At 41.5% G+C, this 18,871-nt stretch overlaps 1 protein-coding gene across 2 annotated transcripts; it reads left to right on the top strand.

Moving 5' to 3' along the window:
* The first annotated feature begins 1,693 nt into the window (after window positions 1–1,693).
* diras1b (DIRAS family, GTP-binding RAS-like 1b) lies at window positions 1,694–17,160 on the top strand. 2 transcript variants are annotated; one of them, XM_019349213.2, is made up of 5 exons: window positions 1,694–1,888; window positions 6,148–6,196; window positions 6,311–6,379; window positions 10,765–11,105; window positions 11,388–17,160. In XM_019349213.2, exons 4-5 carry the CDS (start codon window positions 10,797–10,799, stop codon window positions 11,673–11,675), a joined length of 597 nt encoding a protein of 198 aa, XP_019204758.1. In that variant the 5' UTR covers window positions 1,694–1,888; window positions 6,148–6,196; window positions 6,311–6,379; window positions 10,765–10,796; the 3' UTR covers window positions 11,676–17,160. The 2 variants fall into 2 exon arrangements, with proteins under 2 accessions (XP_019204758.1, XP_003442951.1); XM_003442903.5 differs by lacking the exons at window positions 6,148–6,196; window positions 6,311–6,379 and having other exon boundaries at window positions 1,698–1,888.
* The last annotated feature ends 1,711 nt before the right edge of the window (window positions 17,161–18,871 follow it).

The raw sequence follows: 18,871 nt of genomic DNA, 5'->3' as shown, positions 1-18,871 counted from the left end.
GCTGTGTGGTTTGAGAAAAGGCTTTTTATTGAGTGTGAGGGCTGTAATGGCTTAGGACAGTGGAAGAAGAGCTAAACGGAAGGAGACAAAGCATGTGTTGTACATTCACAAATCTTTCTCAACCACCTTTGTGTTTTTTTCAAAAAGCTTCATAATGTGAATTATTTGTCACGTAGCTCCACTAGCTTTCGCTTACTGCTATACTAACTTACTCCTGTTTGCATTGCTGCATACAGGTAGAAAGTACTAATGAAAATGTGCCATAAATGTCAATATCTTCACACACTTGTAGGCAGGCCTGATTGTTTTGAAGTCTTGTTTTAGTTTTTTGGTTTGAATCTGAATCGTCTTGTCTTCTGTTTAAACCACCTCCTCCTCCTCCTCCCTGGTGTTTTCCTCATTATCTCCTCTCCTCAATCGATGCTGCTTGAACGAACCACGCACGTACGGATCTGCGTCTCCCCGCTCTCCCAAAGCATCTGTAGTTCCCCTTCTCACCGACAGAGGGGGACAAAGACAAGACCCTGCAGATGGAGTTGGTGAGTCATACAGCGAGACCGTCACGTACAGACACCACAGCTCAAAACAAGGCTTGGTCTGACTTGGCCTTGGACCTATATTACCGTGAAGTAGATGCTTATTCACACTTAGCTGTGATGTTACCTGACACTGTCAAGCGGATATTGACATGGGCTGATGATTTATTTAGACTTACTGTTATATCGACGCGTGTTTGTCATCACGTCATTCATTTTTCCATTCTCTACGCTCTGGTTAGCTTTGTATTATACACACCAGTCTACTGCATTCATACGTTCTCGGCGCTCTCCACGGTGCTGAAACACAAAGGGGTCTCTGTCCATGGTGCTGAAACACCATCGAACACGGGATTTTCTTTTTCATTAAAATCTTTCCGTGTCACTTTAAATATATTTTTATTCCATTACAGCTAGCTCTATAACATCACTGACTTAATATGCCAACTTCACATACCTTTGCTCTAAGTGATACAGGACTGATTTGGATGTAATCTTTGCATTTATACTGGCATAGCTTATGTTAAAAGTGTAAGGATTCTTTGTGTCGATGCCAGCCGAATATTAAATGAAAACCCTGGCCTAATAAATCCAACGAGTCTGACATTTTTCATCTTGCAATTTCCATCTCAGGACTTCAGGAGTCTGCAGCTTTTCATTTATGCGGCCCCAAGTCAACGGGAAATGCCACAAGTCTGCCATGGCCCTGGGGATGTCTGAAGGCTACAATATATTTGTCTGTGGCCGACACGTTTTGAAAGAAATGGGGCCCTTGTTGGGTTATATTTTTGACCATAAATTGCATTTCACCCATTAACTTAAATATGATTTGTTGCTTAGTGGTCACCAATGAATTTGCCTCCAGCTATTAAAAATATATTATATGCACTGATCCATATGTATCTCTATGCAGTGATATATTCTTTATTCTTATATTTCAGTGCAATTTCTTTCCATTTTGGGGGGTAGGTGGTTGATTACATTTAATCAAATTCCCACACATCCAGCCTTCACATAATATTTTTTAAGAGGAAGACATTTTAAAATAACTTATTTTGCTGGCATCCAACCACTAGGAAGTGTATGAACCGAAAGAAAATCAAGTGTGGATAGAAAAGGGAGAGAGCATAGCACCTCCCACGTCCTATGTGCGAGAAAGAGAGAGGGAGAGACTGACAGAGAAAGAAAGAAAGAGAGAGAGGGAGAGAGAGAGTCTGCTGTGGTGGTGTTGGGAATCGGACGACATGAGCTCTACATGAAACGAGTAAAATGCTCTAAGACGCTTTCGGCGTTTGTCTTTCATCCTTCCGAACCAAGGACGAGCCAGAAGCGGAGCCGTTCTTCACGATCAGGTATCGAGATGCTCCTCAGCCTCCACATCTTACATAGAGATCAGATGTTGGTATTCAGTGGCGTAGCCGCGGTCCTTCTGGCTGGCTGGTTGTTATGCGCACACGATTCCTGCTGCTCACGGCCAACCCGGGACAGCAAATCTCACTTTCTGCATCCATCTCGCCGCTGTTGTACCACAAGTTACATTTCTGCTCGCTAACCTCGGTCGTGTCAGTTGCAAACTACTGCCTATATCCTCGTACAGCCATATTGGCAGTAAGCAAGAGAGGGAGAGGGAGAGGGAGGGCAAATATATGAGGGTATTGGGGTTGTCATATTGCTTTGAGGAGTAAGGGAGGTGAGAGGGAGAGGGTTGGGAGGAGGGGGCTCGCTGCGACTGCGAAATGATGGCAGCACTGCGAGATGGCGATCCTCCGGTATTTATGAATGAACCACGCAGAGTAGGGTGGTCTGTAATGGCGTTGCGCACAAATCTGCGGAACCACGGCAAGCCCTCTCCCGCCACCGCTTCCTGACTACAATCGAGGCGGAGAATGCACGTCAACATTAATGCACATACACTAATAATGACGCCAGCGTGACGAATAAAGCTCGATTTCTGTGGCAAATGCTACAGTTAATCATCCATCTGCTTCTGTGCTCCCCCCCTGGATCTGTGATCTTAGTTGTGGGTTTCAAGACTGGAAAGGAGATCCACCGTGAAATGTAAAGGAGCTGTGAATCATTTAGGTCCCCCGTGCCCCGGCGCGTGTGTTCGTGCTCGCATGTATATATGTGAACTTCCTGTATGCGTTTAACACTGCCAGTCATGATTTTGTGTGTGTGTGTGTGTGTGTGTGTGAGAGAGAGAGAGAGAGATGGAGAGGAGAGCAGAGCAGAGCAGAGATGTATGGCAGTAAATCCTGTGAGTAAGCTTTAAAGTGTGTGGTTGAGAGTAGTTAGAGATGCAGACTGCATTAAAGCATTGGAGGAAAAGTGGACATGTAGGGGGAGTGTCCTGCCTGTCTGCCTGCCTGCCTGTCTCTCTTGAATGGCCACGGTTCAGTTGCATAAGAACATGTCTCTCTGCCGAAACAGGACAAAGAAGTGATTCAGTGGTAACAAGCAAAACCAAAGCGAGTTTATGAAGGTGATGATGTTTGATGTGAGTATGGGAGTGGATATTCAGTACTGATGATGATGATAAAGGACCAGTAAAAACATAAGGCTAATGTGAAAAAAAAATCCATAAAAACCTGAGATCCAGAAACAACTGGATGACAGGAAGGTTGTTAGCTGATAAAATCTGAATAAAGAAAGTTTATTTAGAAAAAAAAATCTCTGTACTACTATTGTGTAATGTTTCATCCATGGACTGGAGCCTGTGTGTGGTTGCTGTGTGTTGGATGACTGCCATTTTTCAGTGAATGAAACAGTGAGAATTTGAACTAGTTTGAGTTTTTCAGAAAGCATATGCATGCTCAGTGAACAGTTTATGGCTAATTAAAAGATCAATTACGATTCATTTTTAGGCAACTTTTTCATCACATTTGAACCCTTCTGTGCTGTCTTAAATTTACCATTTTATGAAATGGTCATTACATGAAACTAGAAAAAATATATAAAACATAAAATTTGAAGCTTCATTGAGAAATCAGCAAGTGACATATGATGAAAGAAAACGTGGCAGCAGAGGCTTTATCTTCACCTGCTCATTTATAGTCTGCCTGTTGCTTTGACAGCACAAGTCTGGTCAAGTGCACCATCCCCGCTGAGTACCTCTGAACTATATATGGCATAGTGTCTGCTTTAATATTGGAACAGATCAATGCTAAAGCATTTTAGCTCTTCTGAAAGCATAAGCTCAGCTAAAAGATTTATATTGTCTTACTTATTCATATCATTAAGCAGAACTGCCCGAGTCTTGTGAATAACTAATCATGGCCCAGAATAGCTGACATGGTCATTTAAGCACACTGCAACCTGTAATATAAACAATATTTTAATTAAATTTTTTTCCCCACATATCAGCCTTTCAATGCCATCCATCTTCAGCGCTCCTAAAAAGACATATATTTTTCTACAATTTGAGGTTTTAGATGAGGAAAAGTTAAAGGTCCGTTTCTTATAATCCCAACTGCGTCATGTCAGCATCACAAGCAGTCTGGACTAGAACGCCTGTGTTGTTTCCTCCTTTAACCATCTGCGTTGTTATCAAACCTGGATCAACTACTTATAAAAAAGAGAAAGAAAAGGGGGAAAAAAACTGTTCGGTTGATCTTGCCAGTAGAAACCAATGGAGCCAATCCAAAACTACCAACCCTGTCACCATCTGTCACTGCAGGCAGGATTCTGCAGCACACTCCACCGGCCTGCAGTTAGTGCTTCAGTCAGGTCAGGGCCTTTACTGTGTCTAAAAATAGTCTTTCTTGAAAAAAATAAACCTGTGCACATTATGGCAGCTTTGAAAACAAGCTTAAGTGTTTTGTCACAGAGTCAGAATCTCAGTTTCTTTACTTTTCCGCAGCTAAATTGCAGTGCGATTAGCCAGGTGCCTGTGTGTCTCACAGATTGCCAGGCTGATGTATTAACAGGGTTTTACAGAGAGGCCAGACGGAGCAATCCATGGGTTCCCCCGGTCACACTAATACTCAGCGCTAGTAAACACTCAAAGACTAATTACACAGAAATGTTACACACTGTCCTGTGTAAAAGTGCTGCATAGCAACAGCATGATTAAGATTACAAATGCTGGTTACAGCTCAGGAATGAATCACCCTGAGAGGGAAACATTTTCCTCTTAAATTCTTTTTAAAAGTGCACATTTAGATATATTAAGGAGAAAGTGCAGGTAGAGGGGTGTATATGTTAATCACAACTATTACCAAATCAGTCATAGTAGTATGGCAGCTTAAATGAATGCTTATCATCTCTCAAAATGCAAAGCTCTTTGGCTTAAGTGTGAGGCTATCACCATAAAACTGCTATGTGCAATAATCCAGACCCTGTACATGTATATGTGTTTTCTTAAAACTACTGAAAAAATCTTTTTCATTATTTGTATTTTAAATGTTTCTGTGAAATCTGGGGTTATTTTAATTACCTCTTCTAGTGATATTCTGACTTTGGATAGTTAAAGTAGTCATGTTGGTCACTAATAAAGCATCTGAGCATTTTTTTTCCCTTTCCTACTCACTTAGAACAGGTCTGTACAGTGCACACCACCTTGATGAACTTATGCCAAGGTGAGAAATTAGGGTGCTCTGATGAGTCCTTTTTGAACTACACACAGGCAGACCTTTACAGTTTTGTGGCTGAGCTGATGTTCCCATGGCTCTATTTTAGTGTCCGTTTGTCCGTTTCACACTGAATCAAAGAGATGCTCCGAGGATATCAGAGGGCCTCAGGGTACGTGTAGTCTTATACAGAGACTGCTGGTAACTTAAGTCCTGGGAATTGGGTCAATGCAGAGCTGGCCACAAGCACAGAGGAGGTTAAGCTCAATGATTAGCTACTAAGCCAAGACCACAGGGCGTTCAATCTCTTGGACAATGTAGCACACCCACTCCATGCATGAACGGTGCCGTCTGTCCAGTCACAGTATAGACTGACAGGGATGATACCTGTAGTCACACACATAGCTTCCAGGATAACCACAGGCATTTTATCATACATAAATCATTTACATTGAGTCTAAACTGAACTTTATCAATTACCATCTGTATCATATGTGATACATGAGTTTTGACACATCAGCATGTTTTTTTTCCCCTGAAAAATATGCATAAATTGCACAATAAATTTTTAAGCAATAAATTACACAAAGTGCCAGATGTAAGGACATCAACACAAATTAAAATTCATATATATCAGACAGTTCAATAACTGGTTAATAACTGGGTTTTTTTGTGGCAGTTATTTCATGGTTCAGGCATTACGGGGTTAAAACAAATTTTCACTTGGACAGTAAAAGTTTTTTACAACCACATACTTTCATACAGGGAACTATTTACTTCCTTTCCTGACAAGAACTAGATGGGAACATTAATGCCAAACTTATAAGTGTCCATTGAATATAAAGCTGGAGCCAGGAGGCAGTTCATTTAAGACAAAGCCTACAAGCAGAGAGAAACTGCTAACCTGGCTTTTGCTGGAGGTCACAAAATTTACTATGTTTGCGTAAATTGTACAAAAACTACGTAAGCCTTTTTTCTTGGCTTGGCCGAATAACTCTCCAAACTTAGATGGAGTCAGGCTAACTGTCTTCTCTCATTTTCAGTCTTTGTGCTGAGCAAACTGGCTGCTGGCTGTAGCTTACTCTGAGAAAGGTATTGTTATTTTCTTCTAACTCTCAACAGCTAATATCAGAATTCTCCAACCTAGTCCCCTAACTTCAAAAATGCACCATCATCTAACTAAAGTGGCCTTTTTTCATTCAACAGAATCAGAAGAATCGGTGTTTGGATTCACTGGAAGGACAGTAGCTGTATCAGGGGACAATAATCCAGAAAGTAAATAGAGAAAACTGCATATTCTTTATTCTGTGCAAAGCACCACACATAATATTTTAACTTCTATGGATGCCCTGTCTGTGCGTCACCATGCTCCAACAGACGCACACACGGACAGTAAAGGTGACAAAAATATGCAGCTTCGTCAGTCTTTTTTTAGGAAACTTATGGAGATGAGTTTTCACTTTCAAGAACTGTAAATGAAATCCAACAGAGGCTCTAAGATAAACACATTCTGCAGGCTTTCCATGTGTGTGTTTTAGCAGGTGTGAGTGTGGCGAAGCAGAAGCGGCGACGGCGTGCCTGAATGTGTGAGACTGAATCAAAATTTATAAATCGAACCTCTACTGTCTGCTCAAACCTAATGAAAACGCCCGTGTCTAAAAATTGCCTTGCCGAGAGCACAGATTAAATCCCGTGGTAAAACACACACATGCATACACACTTTTGAAAAGACCTGAGCTGATGTGTGCACCGAGAACAGGGAATCTTCTGCTTCACTGCACAGAGGCAGACACACATGACACACACACTCATTCATACAGCAACTGACAGGCTGACAGCTTAAGAAACTTTGTGTAGGTTTCACTGTGGCCAGAAAAAGACAAAATATTTCAGGCTGATAATCTGTTGATCCTGTAAAACACTCATTGCCAAATAGCGGTGTATTCTCAGCATTCCACTATGCACAGCCTGATTAAAATCCTTTCTCTACAAGATACCATGGGACCGCTTTGTGGGTGTCTATTTAATCACGCTCTTGATCTGTTGAATGGCATTGTGTTTGATGTTGGTTAATGCGCTTCCTTTGTGCCGCTGCGTAAGTGGCTCTCTTGAGGGAAATTATGTGCATATTTTTGTTAAAGGTGACATTTCCTTGCTCGCTCTGTGAAATAAACGAGTGGAGAAGGCTGCGTTGCAGCTATTTTCTGGCGGAGAAGAGCAGAGGCCTCCTTGGTCTGTGCCAAATGCTATCTGCTAATGGAGTTTGGCTGCACTGACGCAGATGCATTTATAGTATACCATTAATTCATTAAGGAACTGCAGTCCTCTCATTTCAAATAAAACCAGAGAAGAGGACAGGGGAAAGGAGAGAGACAGCTTGCATTTGGGAAGAGTGTCATAAATCTCAAAAGCCTGGTATCAAGGACAAATGGTGAAGGAGCGGAAGTACAGTATGTGTGCCACTGTGAGGTTGCACCTGTGTGTGCAGTTATAGTTGCTGACAGAGGGAGGGAGAGAGCTAATTATAGCTCAGGTGAAAAGTGGGGGGAGGTTTTGATGAGCAGGATCTTTGTCACAGAGCTAAAATCCACATCCAAAGAAACCAAACAGACACCAACCAAGGCAGGACAACAGACTGACGGGGCCCACAGAGACAGGGCCCCACCGATTAAAACCGGAGCAGCTTTAGTTTATTGATCAAACACCATGGAGACCTGGGGAGTGACAGAGCAGCAAGAGGAAGTTTAGGTAGCAGCTCAAAGAAAGACTAAAGTAAAGAGAATATTTAAGAGTGTATCAGAGCATGCATGTATCAGATGCACCGATATATCAGCTTTAAAACAAAGACATCATACCAGTCTGTGTAGCTTTGTCTAGATAGGTGGCTGAGTGTGGATCTTTGTGGACTTTTGTGATGGTGTTTGCTGCAGTATTTCATTAAAACTAGATCTGGTTTATTACCAGAAACTAGTAACTTGGATCCTATTTTTGCAGCAGTCACCGTCATTTCTCCCTGTAATACTAACACTATACTCTTCACATTTCTGAGCTCTAGAAACACTGCTACACTAACCAAGCTGTATACTTTGATTATCATTCCACAGTTTGCAGATGACTCCTTGGTTCTGTATTTGAATGGCATTTCTGATGCACTGTAAGATTAGCTCTAAGTGTTTGAGTTAAACCGTTGGCTTGTTTCTGGCGTGTTTTCTGTTTCGGGCCTCTTGGATGCAGCAAAACAAAATGGAAACAAAGCAAAGCAAATGCAAGTCAAATATTTACACTGTTTTTGTTTTGGTCTCTACCAGCTCCAGAGGGAAATATCAGATTCCCCCAGGAGCTAAATGCTCCACTGTGTTCACCAGTTAGGTGCGAACATTGTCAGTCTGCCATTTGGTGCCTGCTGCCACCATATACCGCACAGATTAGAGCAGGAAGCCAGAGTGTACTGCAACACTCACGCCAGTTTTACATAAGGAGTTAAAAGATAGATGAAGATGCTAAAATGCTTTGCAGATCTGAGATGGACTGCAGAGTTTTGTGATAATTCTACGTGGGTTTATCACAACTTTCATATAAACAGCCATTTTAACCACCAGTAGGAGAAATATAAACTGTAGCAGCTTTAAAGACTGCAGCATTGTCTCAAGAATTAACTGTAATAAAGAATTAATCCTCTCTAGATGCCAAATTACATCCAAGAAGGCCAAAATAAATTCACTTAGAAATTGGCTTTTTAAACTATGTTGAGGCATCATTCCTGCTTATGTGTGTGTCTGTTATTAAGCAGGTTAAGCAAAAATCACTGTGCAGCTTTGACAGCTACATGGCAATTTTTAAAGTGTTATCTTTTTTTCATCACTGACTGCCTCATTAAAGCTAAGAGTAAGGCACTGTAGACGACTATTGTTTCTGGCAATTTTACAGCAGCGCCTTGTAGTTATGTTGCACTTAAGAGTTGTAAAGGTTAACATGACCCTCACTGCACATGTTTTCATTACCGCAGCCACGGTCTGAAAGAGAAATACGACAGGCTTGAAGTCCCAAGAGGTTAAACTTCAGTCATACACCCCTCTATCTAAAAAATGCAGTTTCAAGTTTATCACCTTTCTGAAGCATCAAGAGAGCCATTAGGGAAGATTTTCTGCTTCTTCCAGACCCGAGTAAAACAGTAGCCACAGGCTCACCTGAAAATTAAACTGTGGTGGTGTTCTCAGCAAGATATGAAGCAGTCTTATACGTCACACATGCTTACAGCTGAGAGACTGACTATAAAATTCAAGAGGCACTCCCCAAATCCTCATTTATTTCGAACTCCTGGACTGATATTATCTAGAACCCAGCAAAGCAATTACAGGCACCCCGCCATCAATAGTGGGTTCCTGCAGTGCAAGCATGACAGAAATCCACTTATTCCATATGGTATTGATGCCGATTTACTGTTTTCATTATGACTGCAGCTTAGAGAGCAGCATGATCACAGCTGATAGAATATCTTATTACGGAACATTAAAGCACGTTTAGCACCAAAGCGAATAAATAATGCAACAGATACGATATGCAATCATGTGCAGACAGCACAAGCCCTCACAAAGATAGCAGTAGATTCTGTGCGAGGACATTGTTTAGATGCATATGCATGAGCTGCAGCAGGTAATGTTAGGAGTGATTAATTGTAGAGTCTTTCACAGCGCTTTGCTGCCACTGTCTACAAACTGGGCTTTTTCAGTTAGTTGAGTTCATTTGCATGTTATCTTTATTACCCGATATATATAATCTGATATCACACAGTCTGGATTTAGCATTTTTAGTTTGTTGATGACCAAGGATGAAATCTGCTGTGAATTATGCAATGCAACACTTTCTTTAAAGCCCTGAGCTTGTGTTATTTTGTAAAGCAAACACTAAACCTGGACTCTTTTCAAATTTTTAATACCATAAAACCATCCTAACAAGCACTGGCCACTTGCAGCAGCAAAGCTGCAAATGTAACACTGACAGGTGTAACACTGAAGCCGGTTTGGAGTAAATCAGTATGCCTTTGTGATGTGTTTAGCCAGCTGGTGAATTCAAACCCAATAGTCCATCTATTTTCTCAAATAGATTTCTGTGTTTACCCTTCACACACAATTGGTTTTCATCTTTTTACTTTTAATTCAATTCACTTGTATTTATACAGCACCAAATCACAACAACAGTTGCCTCGAGCTGCTTAATTTGTAAGGTAGACCCTGCGATGGCTTTAGTTGCTCTGATTCACTCTTTTGGATCCATATTAGTGGAAAGCAAAGTGATCGGTGTTAGCCATGCGTAGTCTTTTGATGTACTTTGTTCTTTGAGGCTTCTGTGTTGGCTTGATGATTAATTAGAAACTGCGGGATTGTTTTTAGGGCTGAAACTGAGGAACTGTGACTATGCGAAGGGTATTGATTAGGGAAATGTCTGCATGAGGTGAAAAACTTGGATCATCACCAAACTCATCTTCTCTAATTTGTACTCTGGCTCATAGTCAGACAACGAAAGATGGAGTGTTTTAAAACCCACTGGCCTGAGGTTAAGTTCTGCCAGCATATACCCCTCCTGTTCTGATTCATTAAACAAATGCTCCGGATTTTCTGTTAGAATCTTATCTTCTCATGTTCCCTTTCTTAATCTCATAGGTGTAAGACTATCTTAAACCCGAGGGGACAGAATGCCAGAACAGAGCAACGACTATCGTGTGGTGGTGTTCGGTGCTGGGGGAGTAGGGAAGAGCTCCCTGGTTCTGCGCTTTGTCAAAGGCACATTCAGGGACACCTACATCCCCACGGTGGAGGACACCTATCGCCAGGTGATCAGCTGTGATAAGAGCGTGTGCACCCTCCAGATCACAGACACAACAGGCAGTCACCAGTTCCCTGCCATGCAGCGCCTTTCCATCTCTAAAGGCCACGCCTTCATCCTGGTCTACTCGATCACAAGCAGACAGTCCCTGGAGGAGCTCAAACCCATTTACCAACAGGTGAGGAGTGTTTGTGTGTCTTTGGATGGCTGAGCTTGTTTAATCGCGCTGGGCTTTTATACTGAAGCATGCTGATGATTTTTTTTCTACATTGTACTAAATATAAAGAGCAAAAATAATTATGCTGTCTGGGGTAATCTGTATTGCATTAGTTCCTCAACTTTGTCACTGATGATGTCTAAACCACAAACGCTTTCATTTGTAATGATGTATTCTCTTTGGGTGCTAAAATGAGAAGCAAAATTCCCAGAAAATAACAAATCCATTTGCTTGCCTTTGCAGGTCCTGGCTATAAAGGGCAATGTTGAGGCTATCCCAATCATGCTTGTGGGAAATAAAAGTGATGAGACCCAGCGAGAGGTGGAAACCAAGGACGGAGAGGCCCAGGCCAACCAGTGGAAGTGCGCCTTCATGGAAACATCAGCTAAGACCAACCACAACGTAACCGAGCTCTTTCAAGAGCTGCTCAACCTGGACAAGAAGAGGAACATGAGCCTCAACATCGACGGCAAGCGCTCTGGGAAGCAATCCCGTGCCGAGAGACTGAAGGGCAAATGCAGCGTGATGTAAAATCCAAGAGAGGAAAGGGAAGGGAGGTGGAGGAGAGAGAGGGAGATGAAATACGGAGAAGTAAAGAAGGAGGACGCCAGACACCAAACGTACCATTCAGAGCAACAAGGTTTTTAACGGCAGCGGGGTTCTCATCATCGACACGCTCCTCTGTTTGACTGGTGCATTCACAAACACAACTTACATACAGGAAACGTTTCAGTTTGGAGCATAAATCCATGCACATCCTGCTAAACTGAGAAACTGATGAGGTGACAAGTAGTGTGTGACACAGATGAATACAGAAATGGCAGGGGTGTGGACTTTGCATCCTCCAAGTGTCACAAAAACCTGGATGGCGCACTCTTCGAGAACTTGGATGAGAGTACTGACCACGAAGACCAGAAGTCCATAAAAACACAGGTTTCTGATCAGCGCAAAACCTTAAATATCTTCTCTCACTTCTGCACCTCCCTGCTCAGCTCACACTTCACCCTTCTCATCTTTTTCATACCCTCTATTATATCAACTGTAGAGAAATGTAATGTACAAGTAAGCGAGTTCCGGAGCTCACTCATCTGGTAGAGACCCTGTTGTAAGTGACTGAGGTGTCTTGTCATGCTAGTACACAGAGGACTCAAAAGTTTGACACTGCTAGCATGAAGCATCACAGCAACAAAACACATGACCCAGCCACACCCCAAGGACTTTGATGTATATAAATATGGGATATTTACATATATTCCATCCAGTCTGCACATCCTCAGCCCCAACTAGTATATGATGTTGACTCAAGTTTGATGCTCTGAAGCTCAATTTTCAATTGCCATCGTCATATAAAAACACTTATTTGCGTTTATCCCACAAATCCTTATGGTAAAAGGTCATCTATGAACCCTTGAAATGTCCTCATCTGATGTGGAGAAACATCCAGCGGCAGGGGCTTCATGCATGCCATTGATACGACGCAACAATCCTTTTAAGACTCTCATCAAGTGTAGAATAACTCTGGCTGAAAGGAAGCTGGACTCTCATTAAAACATGAAACAGAAATACGAGTCTGCCTTGCCTACGAGGTTAATACACTTAGATAATCATTGCCAAGCTGGTAAGATGAAAGAGAACTTTTGGTTCTGAGAATGTCAGTTTGCTTTGGCACTTTTCATGTGAGAGTTTCTCTTTTTGCCTTTTTTTTTCTAGTTTTCTTTATGATGCTCTTATAAAGTTACATTTAAACACATCTCCTTTCACAAAAAGCACACAGGGGAGAAAAGGGGGAGGGTGGATCTTTAAAGCTCCATGCAGATTATCCAATGCACCCTGATGCATCTCCGTACACTCATCCCCTGTAACTCCAGGCATCAGGAAACAGAATGGGTCACAGAGATGTGCAGACACAACACGCACATGACGCATCCATGCAAAAAGAAAAGAAACACACACACATTTAGCTCTCTGATAGTCAATCTGAGTAACATCGTTGACTGAGTACAGGAAGAAGAACAGGGCTCACTCAGCCTAAATGCCCTCACATTGCACTTTATATCACCACACACAATTTTATTTGCCATGTTTCCGCCTACATGTGTATTAATAATTATCTCTGTTGTGCTGTATGTCCAAAGTGCATATATATATACCCTTTTTTTCATGTAGGACCTCTAAAATTGTACACAGTGTATACAGAGCAGCCAAAAGCACAATACTTTTTACCAACATATCTAATTCTATTTTTTTGTTTGTTCTTTTATTGTATTTGTGTGCAGTTTCCATCCTTAGCTTTCATTCACCAGTCCTGAACATGGATTGCATAGGTAGCATGATCACAGGTAGCTCTCTGTCTTGATGTATGGCGCTTTATTTTGTCTGGTTCTTGGCACAATGAGGTTGTGGTTCTGCTGAACAACAGGGTATTGTGATGTGACCGGTTAGCTGTGGACACAAAGAGCGTAAACGTTATGTAACATCAACCCCCACGCCACCCCCACCGGATCACAGGTTGTGGGACGACGATGAGGGGTCAGATTATTTGTCTACTTTTCTCCATCTCTCAGGCGGTTTTGACAACAATTAGCGTGGCGGATAATCTGCTCCTGTACTGTTAAACCCAAAGACACAGATGATTACCCCTTTTAACCGTGTGTTCATTTCTCCCAAAAAAAGGACGAAAAAAGAGAAAAAGCACAGCAACTAGTCTCGTCTGTCTCCTTCTCTGTCTTTATGTGTGCAGCAGGATCAACAACTGGGCACTTTAGGGTGACATTTTACTTGAAGACTTGCTTATTAATCAGCGACGCCTCATTCATAAGTCCTACCTTTATCATTCATGCCCACAAACCACTATAAAATGATTTCAGTTGTGTAGATAAGCAGATGGAAATTCACCGAAATGTTCACAAGAGCTTCAAGTAAGATGTTACCCATGTAAAGAAATACTGTACCCACTGTCTTTCTGGGAAATGTTGTTACAGTAGAAGGTTCAGTGAGTGTTGCTATGTACTGTAATATACGGCTTAATAACGATACTCATGATCTATTGTATTTGACGCATCCACTCTTCAGATCTATCAATTAGATAGCACTAGCAAAATGTGAATATGTAACTAAAAGTTCCACTCCAGGCTGTTAATTTTGTTTTTCTGTTTATTTTGAAAGCTGAATGAATCTGTTGTTATTACTGTGTTGTACTTTGCACTAATGTGAGGTCCTGTTAAACTCAAACATTTATATTGTAAACATACCCTTTACTTGTTAGATGCCAGGGATGCTCACTTGTACTCTCTTATTTTCTTTTTTGAAAATCTGTTTAAATTCCAAAAACAAGATGTGTAAAACAGATATATAAGTTGTATTTTAATCACTTTCTTTTTTTTCCTTTTTTTTATTAATTCATTTATTTTTAACCTGCTCTATATAGATGGAGTGCAACCTTCAGGTTGTGGCCATTTGACGAGCTAAAATTGAAAAAGAAAAACGTAAAAATCGCCTTGCAATGATTTTCAGACCGAGTTCTTTTCTGGTCTGACGCAAAGCCACCGGCAGCGGTGCACACGCTGCATAAATATCAGCTTGACACGTCTGGTTGCTTCACGCAAATGCCAGATTGTGTGCGCATGTTTGTGCAAACTGTGGTTCTGCTGACGTTAACAGGAGACTGTCATTGTTCATGTCCCTGCATGGAATATGATACAACAGGGAAGGAAAAACAACAATGAGGCAGCGTGAGAGAGCATTATGGACAACAAGCTGGAGCGAGGGGGGGGCGGCTGTGCTATTAATAGACATAGAGCGAATATATGAAGTTCAACTGCACTAGCCGTGGCCTGTATAAGAATCGTTCGAGCTTTCATGTGGGAGCCTTGGAAAGAAGATGGTGTGCATGTGGAGTGTGTGAGCTATTGAGTTTGTGGACTGTGTGAGTTAAGTGCTCGGAAGAATCAGGACAGACACTTCTGCCCCTGTCCCTCCATGGCGCGTCTCATCTCATTCATCCATGACCATGTTCCCTGTTCTGTGTGTTTAACCGGGAGTGCATTCATGTACATGCACATCCATCCACCTTTTTTTTTTTTTTCTTGTTAATTCACTCTGGCCTGCACGGGTGTGTATGTGCGCGTGCTTGTGTTGTTGTTACTGTTGTACAATCTCATGAAGTGTCTGTCAGATGTTTGCAGCTTTCCCATGGAGAGTGCCTACACATTCTGCATGAGTCATCCTGCACAACACACACCTCCTATACGCACACACACTAGTATATAAATCAGGCATGGAGCTGAAATAGAATGACTGCATGCCCTCGGTTGCACACACACACACACACACACGTACACACATATTACATTCACACAGGCCTTGTCAGTGAAACATCATTCGCTCTCTGGCTGTTTTCCGCTGTTGTACGGTCACCTCTGTCAGCATTACTTCTGCACAAATCCGCATAAATTGTGAGCCGTTTTCATATTCATTCTGTGTGTTTTTGCTTGCCGTTTGCACTTGAACATACTGAAAACCAACCCTCCTCGCATCTGATTGTAGATAGCTGTAAATATTGTTCAAAGGTTTCAGAGAAGCGAAGGGAGAGCGTGCAGATAAAGGAAGCTGTGGTGGGAGCGTGCAGTCTCCTGCGCATTCTTTGTATAGTCAAAACCTCCAATCAGAAGTAGGACAGTTAAAGTTTTCTTCATGTGAAAGCTTTACATTGGGCTTTTTTTTTTTTGTATGCTGTAGCAAGAGAAGCACTAACTGACTTTAAAGGAGGAACTCTATGGAGACCAGCTATGTTAAAGGTGACTAAATGATAAGTTATAAAATGAATAATCATATGACTGGATGCAGAAAGATGTAATTGAACCATGAAATTGTGGAACTTGGTGAATATTTTAAATTCAGAATCATTTTTGCAATTCCACACTCTTCTTTAATTTAAAAAAATCCTGCAGTTATTTTCATTAAAATGTTACTTGTGCGATGATATTTTCATGGTTAAATTACACATTTAGTCTTAATATTGTTGGCATGATTACTTATTTTATAACATCAAATATACTTATTGCCTAGTAACAGCTATAGATTGGGCCTCCATAGATAACTACATTGGTGGCACAGATTTTTGTGTAGGACCTGGTAAAGTTTACTTGAGTTGTTTGCCACCAGTGAGGTCACAGGGTACTTTCTGTTCATCTTGCTGAGGAGTCTCATACAATAAAGGGAGTGAGGTTCGGATTTGTTCTTCTGTGGCTGCAAGGGAAACTTCAGACCATGTGAAGCTTAAAGAAAGCGCACTCAGTTGAACCTTTATACTCAAGAAAAGCTGTGGTTTTCTGACACACCAGGCTTTTTTGTTACCAGCGAGGGGCAGGTTGTGCTCCTGTCCAGCAGGGCTTCATGTCACAGGAGCTAAAGGAAATCGGTACCGGAGGATCGAAATAGAAAAGAACTCCCACTCTTCCTGCCAATCACTCTGGCTCACCCCTTTACATTTCATCTGATCGCCTCAGATCCTAACGAGCAGCGTACGGCGAGGAATTTAGCCTAGACTTTGTGGGTAATGTAGTTTGGTACTATCGAGTCGCTCTGGCCCTTCATTCCTGCATGGTCCCTATTGGTGTTCCAGCCAGCATGAGAACAAGGACACAAACTGTGAATCATCTTTGTATTTTTTAAATAAATTCCTCTGCAACATTTATGGCTTTGGTTTTGCAAATGGGTTATTTCTTTTAAGCTCTCATTGTTTTTGTAAATGATTTTTCTTTGGTTCTTCTTTTTTTCGTTGGGATTTTTTTATTTGACTAATTATAATGTATAGATATTTATTCTAGCAATAGTCTTCCTATTAAAATATACTGTGCTGATGCATCCTCTGAATAACTGAAACTAACATATAAATATATATATATATATATATATATATACATAGAGAGAGAGAGAGAGCGAGAGAGAGAGCGAGAGAGGTGATAATAATAATCAAATCTGCAAAATGATTTTCCTAATAAAAATATGAACTCAGGAGTGTTTCCTGTCATTTTTTTTTTTTTTTGAATCTCACCTTTTGCTTGCCGTTTGTATCCATGCAGTGATGTGGATCTAAGAAAATCAGTGATATTATGGTCAGCCACTTCAGTCCAAAAACTTGGGGAAATCACACACGATAAATACACATAAGGGGCAACAGGGTAACAAGGAACAGGTGGACATATGAAAGGGAGGGGAAAGAGCAAAGACAGGAAGTAAAAACTTGGCAGAGAAAAAATAAACCAGCCTTCAAAATAAGAGAGGAAATAACTGAAAGAATCAAAAGCATGCTGTAGAAACCCTCTGTGTAAGCATCATACGACACAGCATATTCCTTGAGGAAGCATATGTGGATATAGTTTTGGAGGTTTTACCCTATAAAATGTACGATATATAAAAGGGACAACATTTAACAGTGTGCAATATTTCCATCTTATCTAACATACAAATAGAAAAACGGCTTCCATCTGCCTCATCTTTCATTTAAGAGTACTAAAACACTTAGTATTCAGTTACATTTACAGTAGTGGGCCAATATTTTCCCACAATCCTTTGCCATTTACAGTACATTACTGTTAAAACCTACTACAATATCTTACTGTTTCTGTTACATTGTAGATGCTGTTTAAATGACAAGTTACAGTGCAGCAATCTTCTCTGCATGTTGACTTATATGCATGTAAAAGCTCTGCTGCTGGCATGACTTTGGAAGGGGTTTATTTCTTTTCAGTGACTCTCAGTGGTTCTCTTTGATACTTCTTTTATCTTTTTTTTTTTTTATTTAAAATTTTACTAAAATAATTTTAATTATTTTCCCAACTCGGGATTGTTGAGTTATTTCACTTTCCCTTGTCGTGCTGACATGACATGCAGACTCTTTACAGTTCATTAATTCATCACACAGAGATACTGGCTTCGCACCCCCTTTCCTTTCATTCTCTCTTCTCTTTTAACCCTCCAACATCTGCTCAGAGATGCTGTGACCGGCACGGTTGCTATGGAGACCGTGTGACGTTGACGGCGGTTGTCGCATCAGTGTGGTGTGACCCTGGTGGCGGAGATGCGGCGACAGGCGGGTCTCCCATCCTGCTCCTGGGGTGGATTAAAAAACATGTCATTCCCCATGAAGGCCAGTGTGGCAACCCCTCTGCTGGGTCTTAATTAGACAATCATCGTGTCCACATACACACATAATAATGAAACACATGAGACACCCTGGGAAAGTCTGTGTTTCCCTTTGGGTCTAAGATTAGGCTGCAGGAGTACACGTGGCATACGACAAAAAAGGTGTGGGTGGGTGGATGCCACCTGTCAGGCTGTGAACATCTTTAAGTGGTGACTCATGGGCTTCCACCGCTGATTTCTTAGAAAATGAAAAGTATTGCTCTAATCCACTGTAACCTATGCTGCTTCCTCACACACACACACACACACACACACACACACACACACACACACACACACACACACACACAGGATGGAGAGGGAGGGAGGGAAGCACGTCTGAAATGGAAGAGAGAAAAATGAAGAGGGGAGAGAGAGCCAGCCAACGGAGAAAAGGGGGATATGAGAAAGGTGAGGAAATGAAAGGGAAATGTATAGGCATCAGCATAATTTCACTGGTCGCTGGAAACGAGGCCAATGCGGTACTCTGTGTGAGATATAAATAGCTCTCCTGTGTTTATAATAAGCAGGAAGGAAAACGT

Source organism: Oreochromis niloticus, linkage group LG19 (genome assembly GCF_001858045.2).
Source record: "Oreochromis niloticus isolate F11D_XX linkage group LG19, O_niloticus_UMD_NMBU, whole genome shotgun sequence".
Taxonomy (NCBI): Eukaryota; Metazoa; Chordata; class Actinopteri; order Cichliformes; family Cichlidae; genus Oreochromis; species Oreochromis niloticus.
The sequence above is the reverse complement of the archived record's forward strand: the minus strand, read 5'-3'. Positions and strand labels throughout refer to the sequence as shown.

Excerpts from the sequence above, each read along its gene's own strand:
- diras1b (XM_019349213.2), top strand. The coding sequence starts at position 10,797 with ATGCCAGAACAGAGCAACGACTATCGTGTGGTGGTGTTCGGTGCTGGG. Across the intron at positions 11,106-11,387 it reads TCAAACCCATTTACCAACAG|GTCCTGGCTATAAAGGGCAA; the intron begins GTGAGGAGTGTT and ends TTGCCTTTGCAG.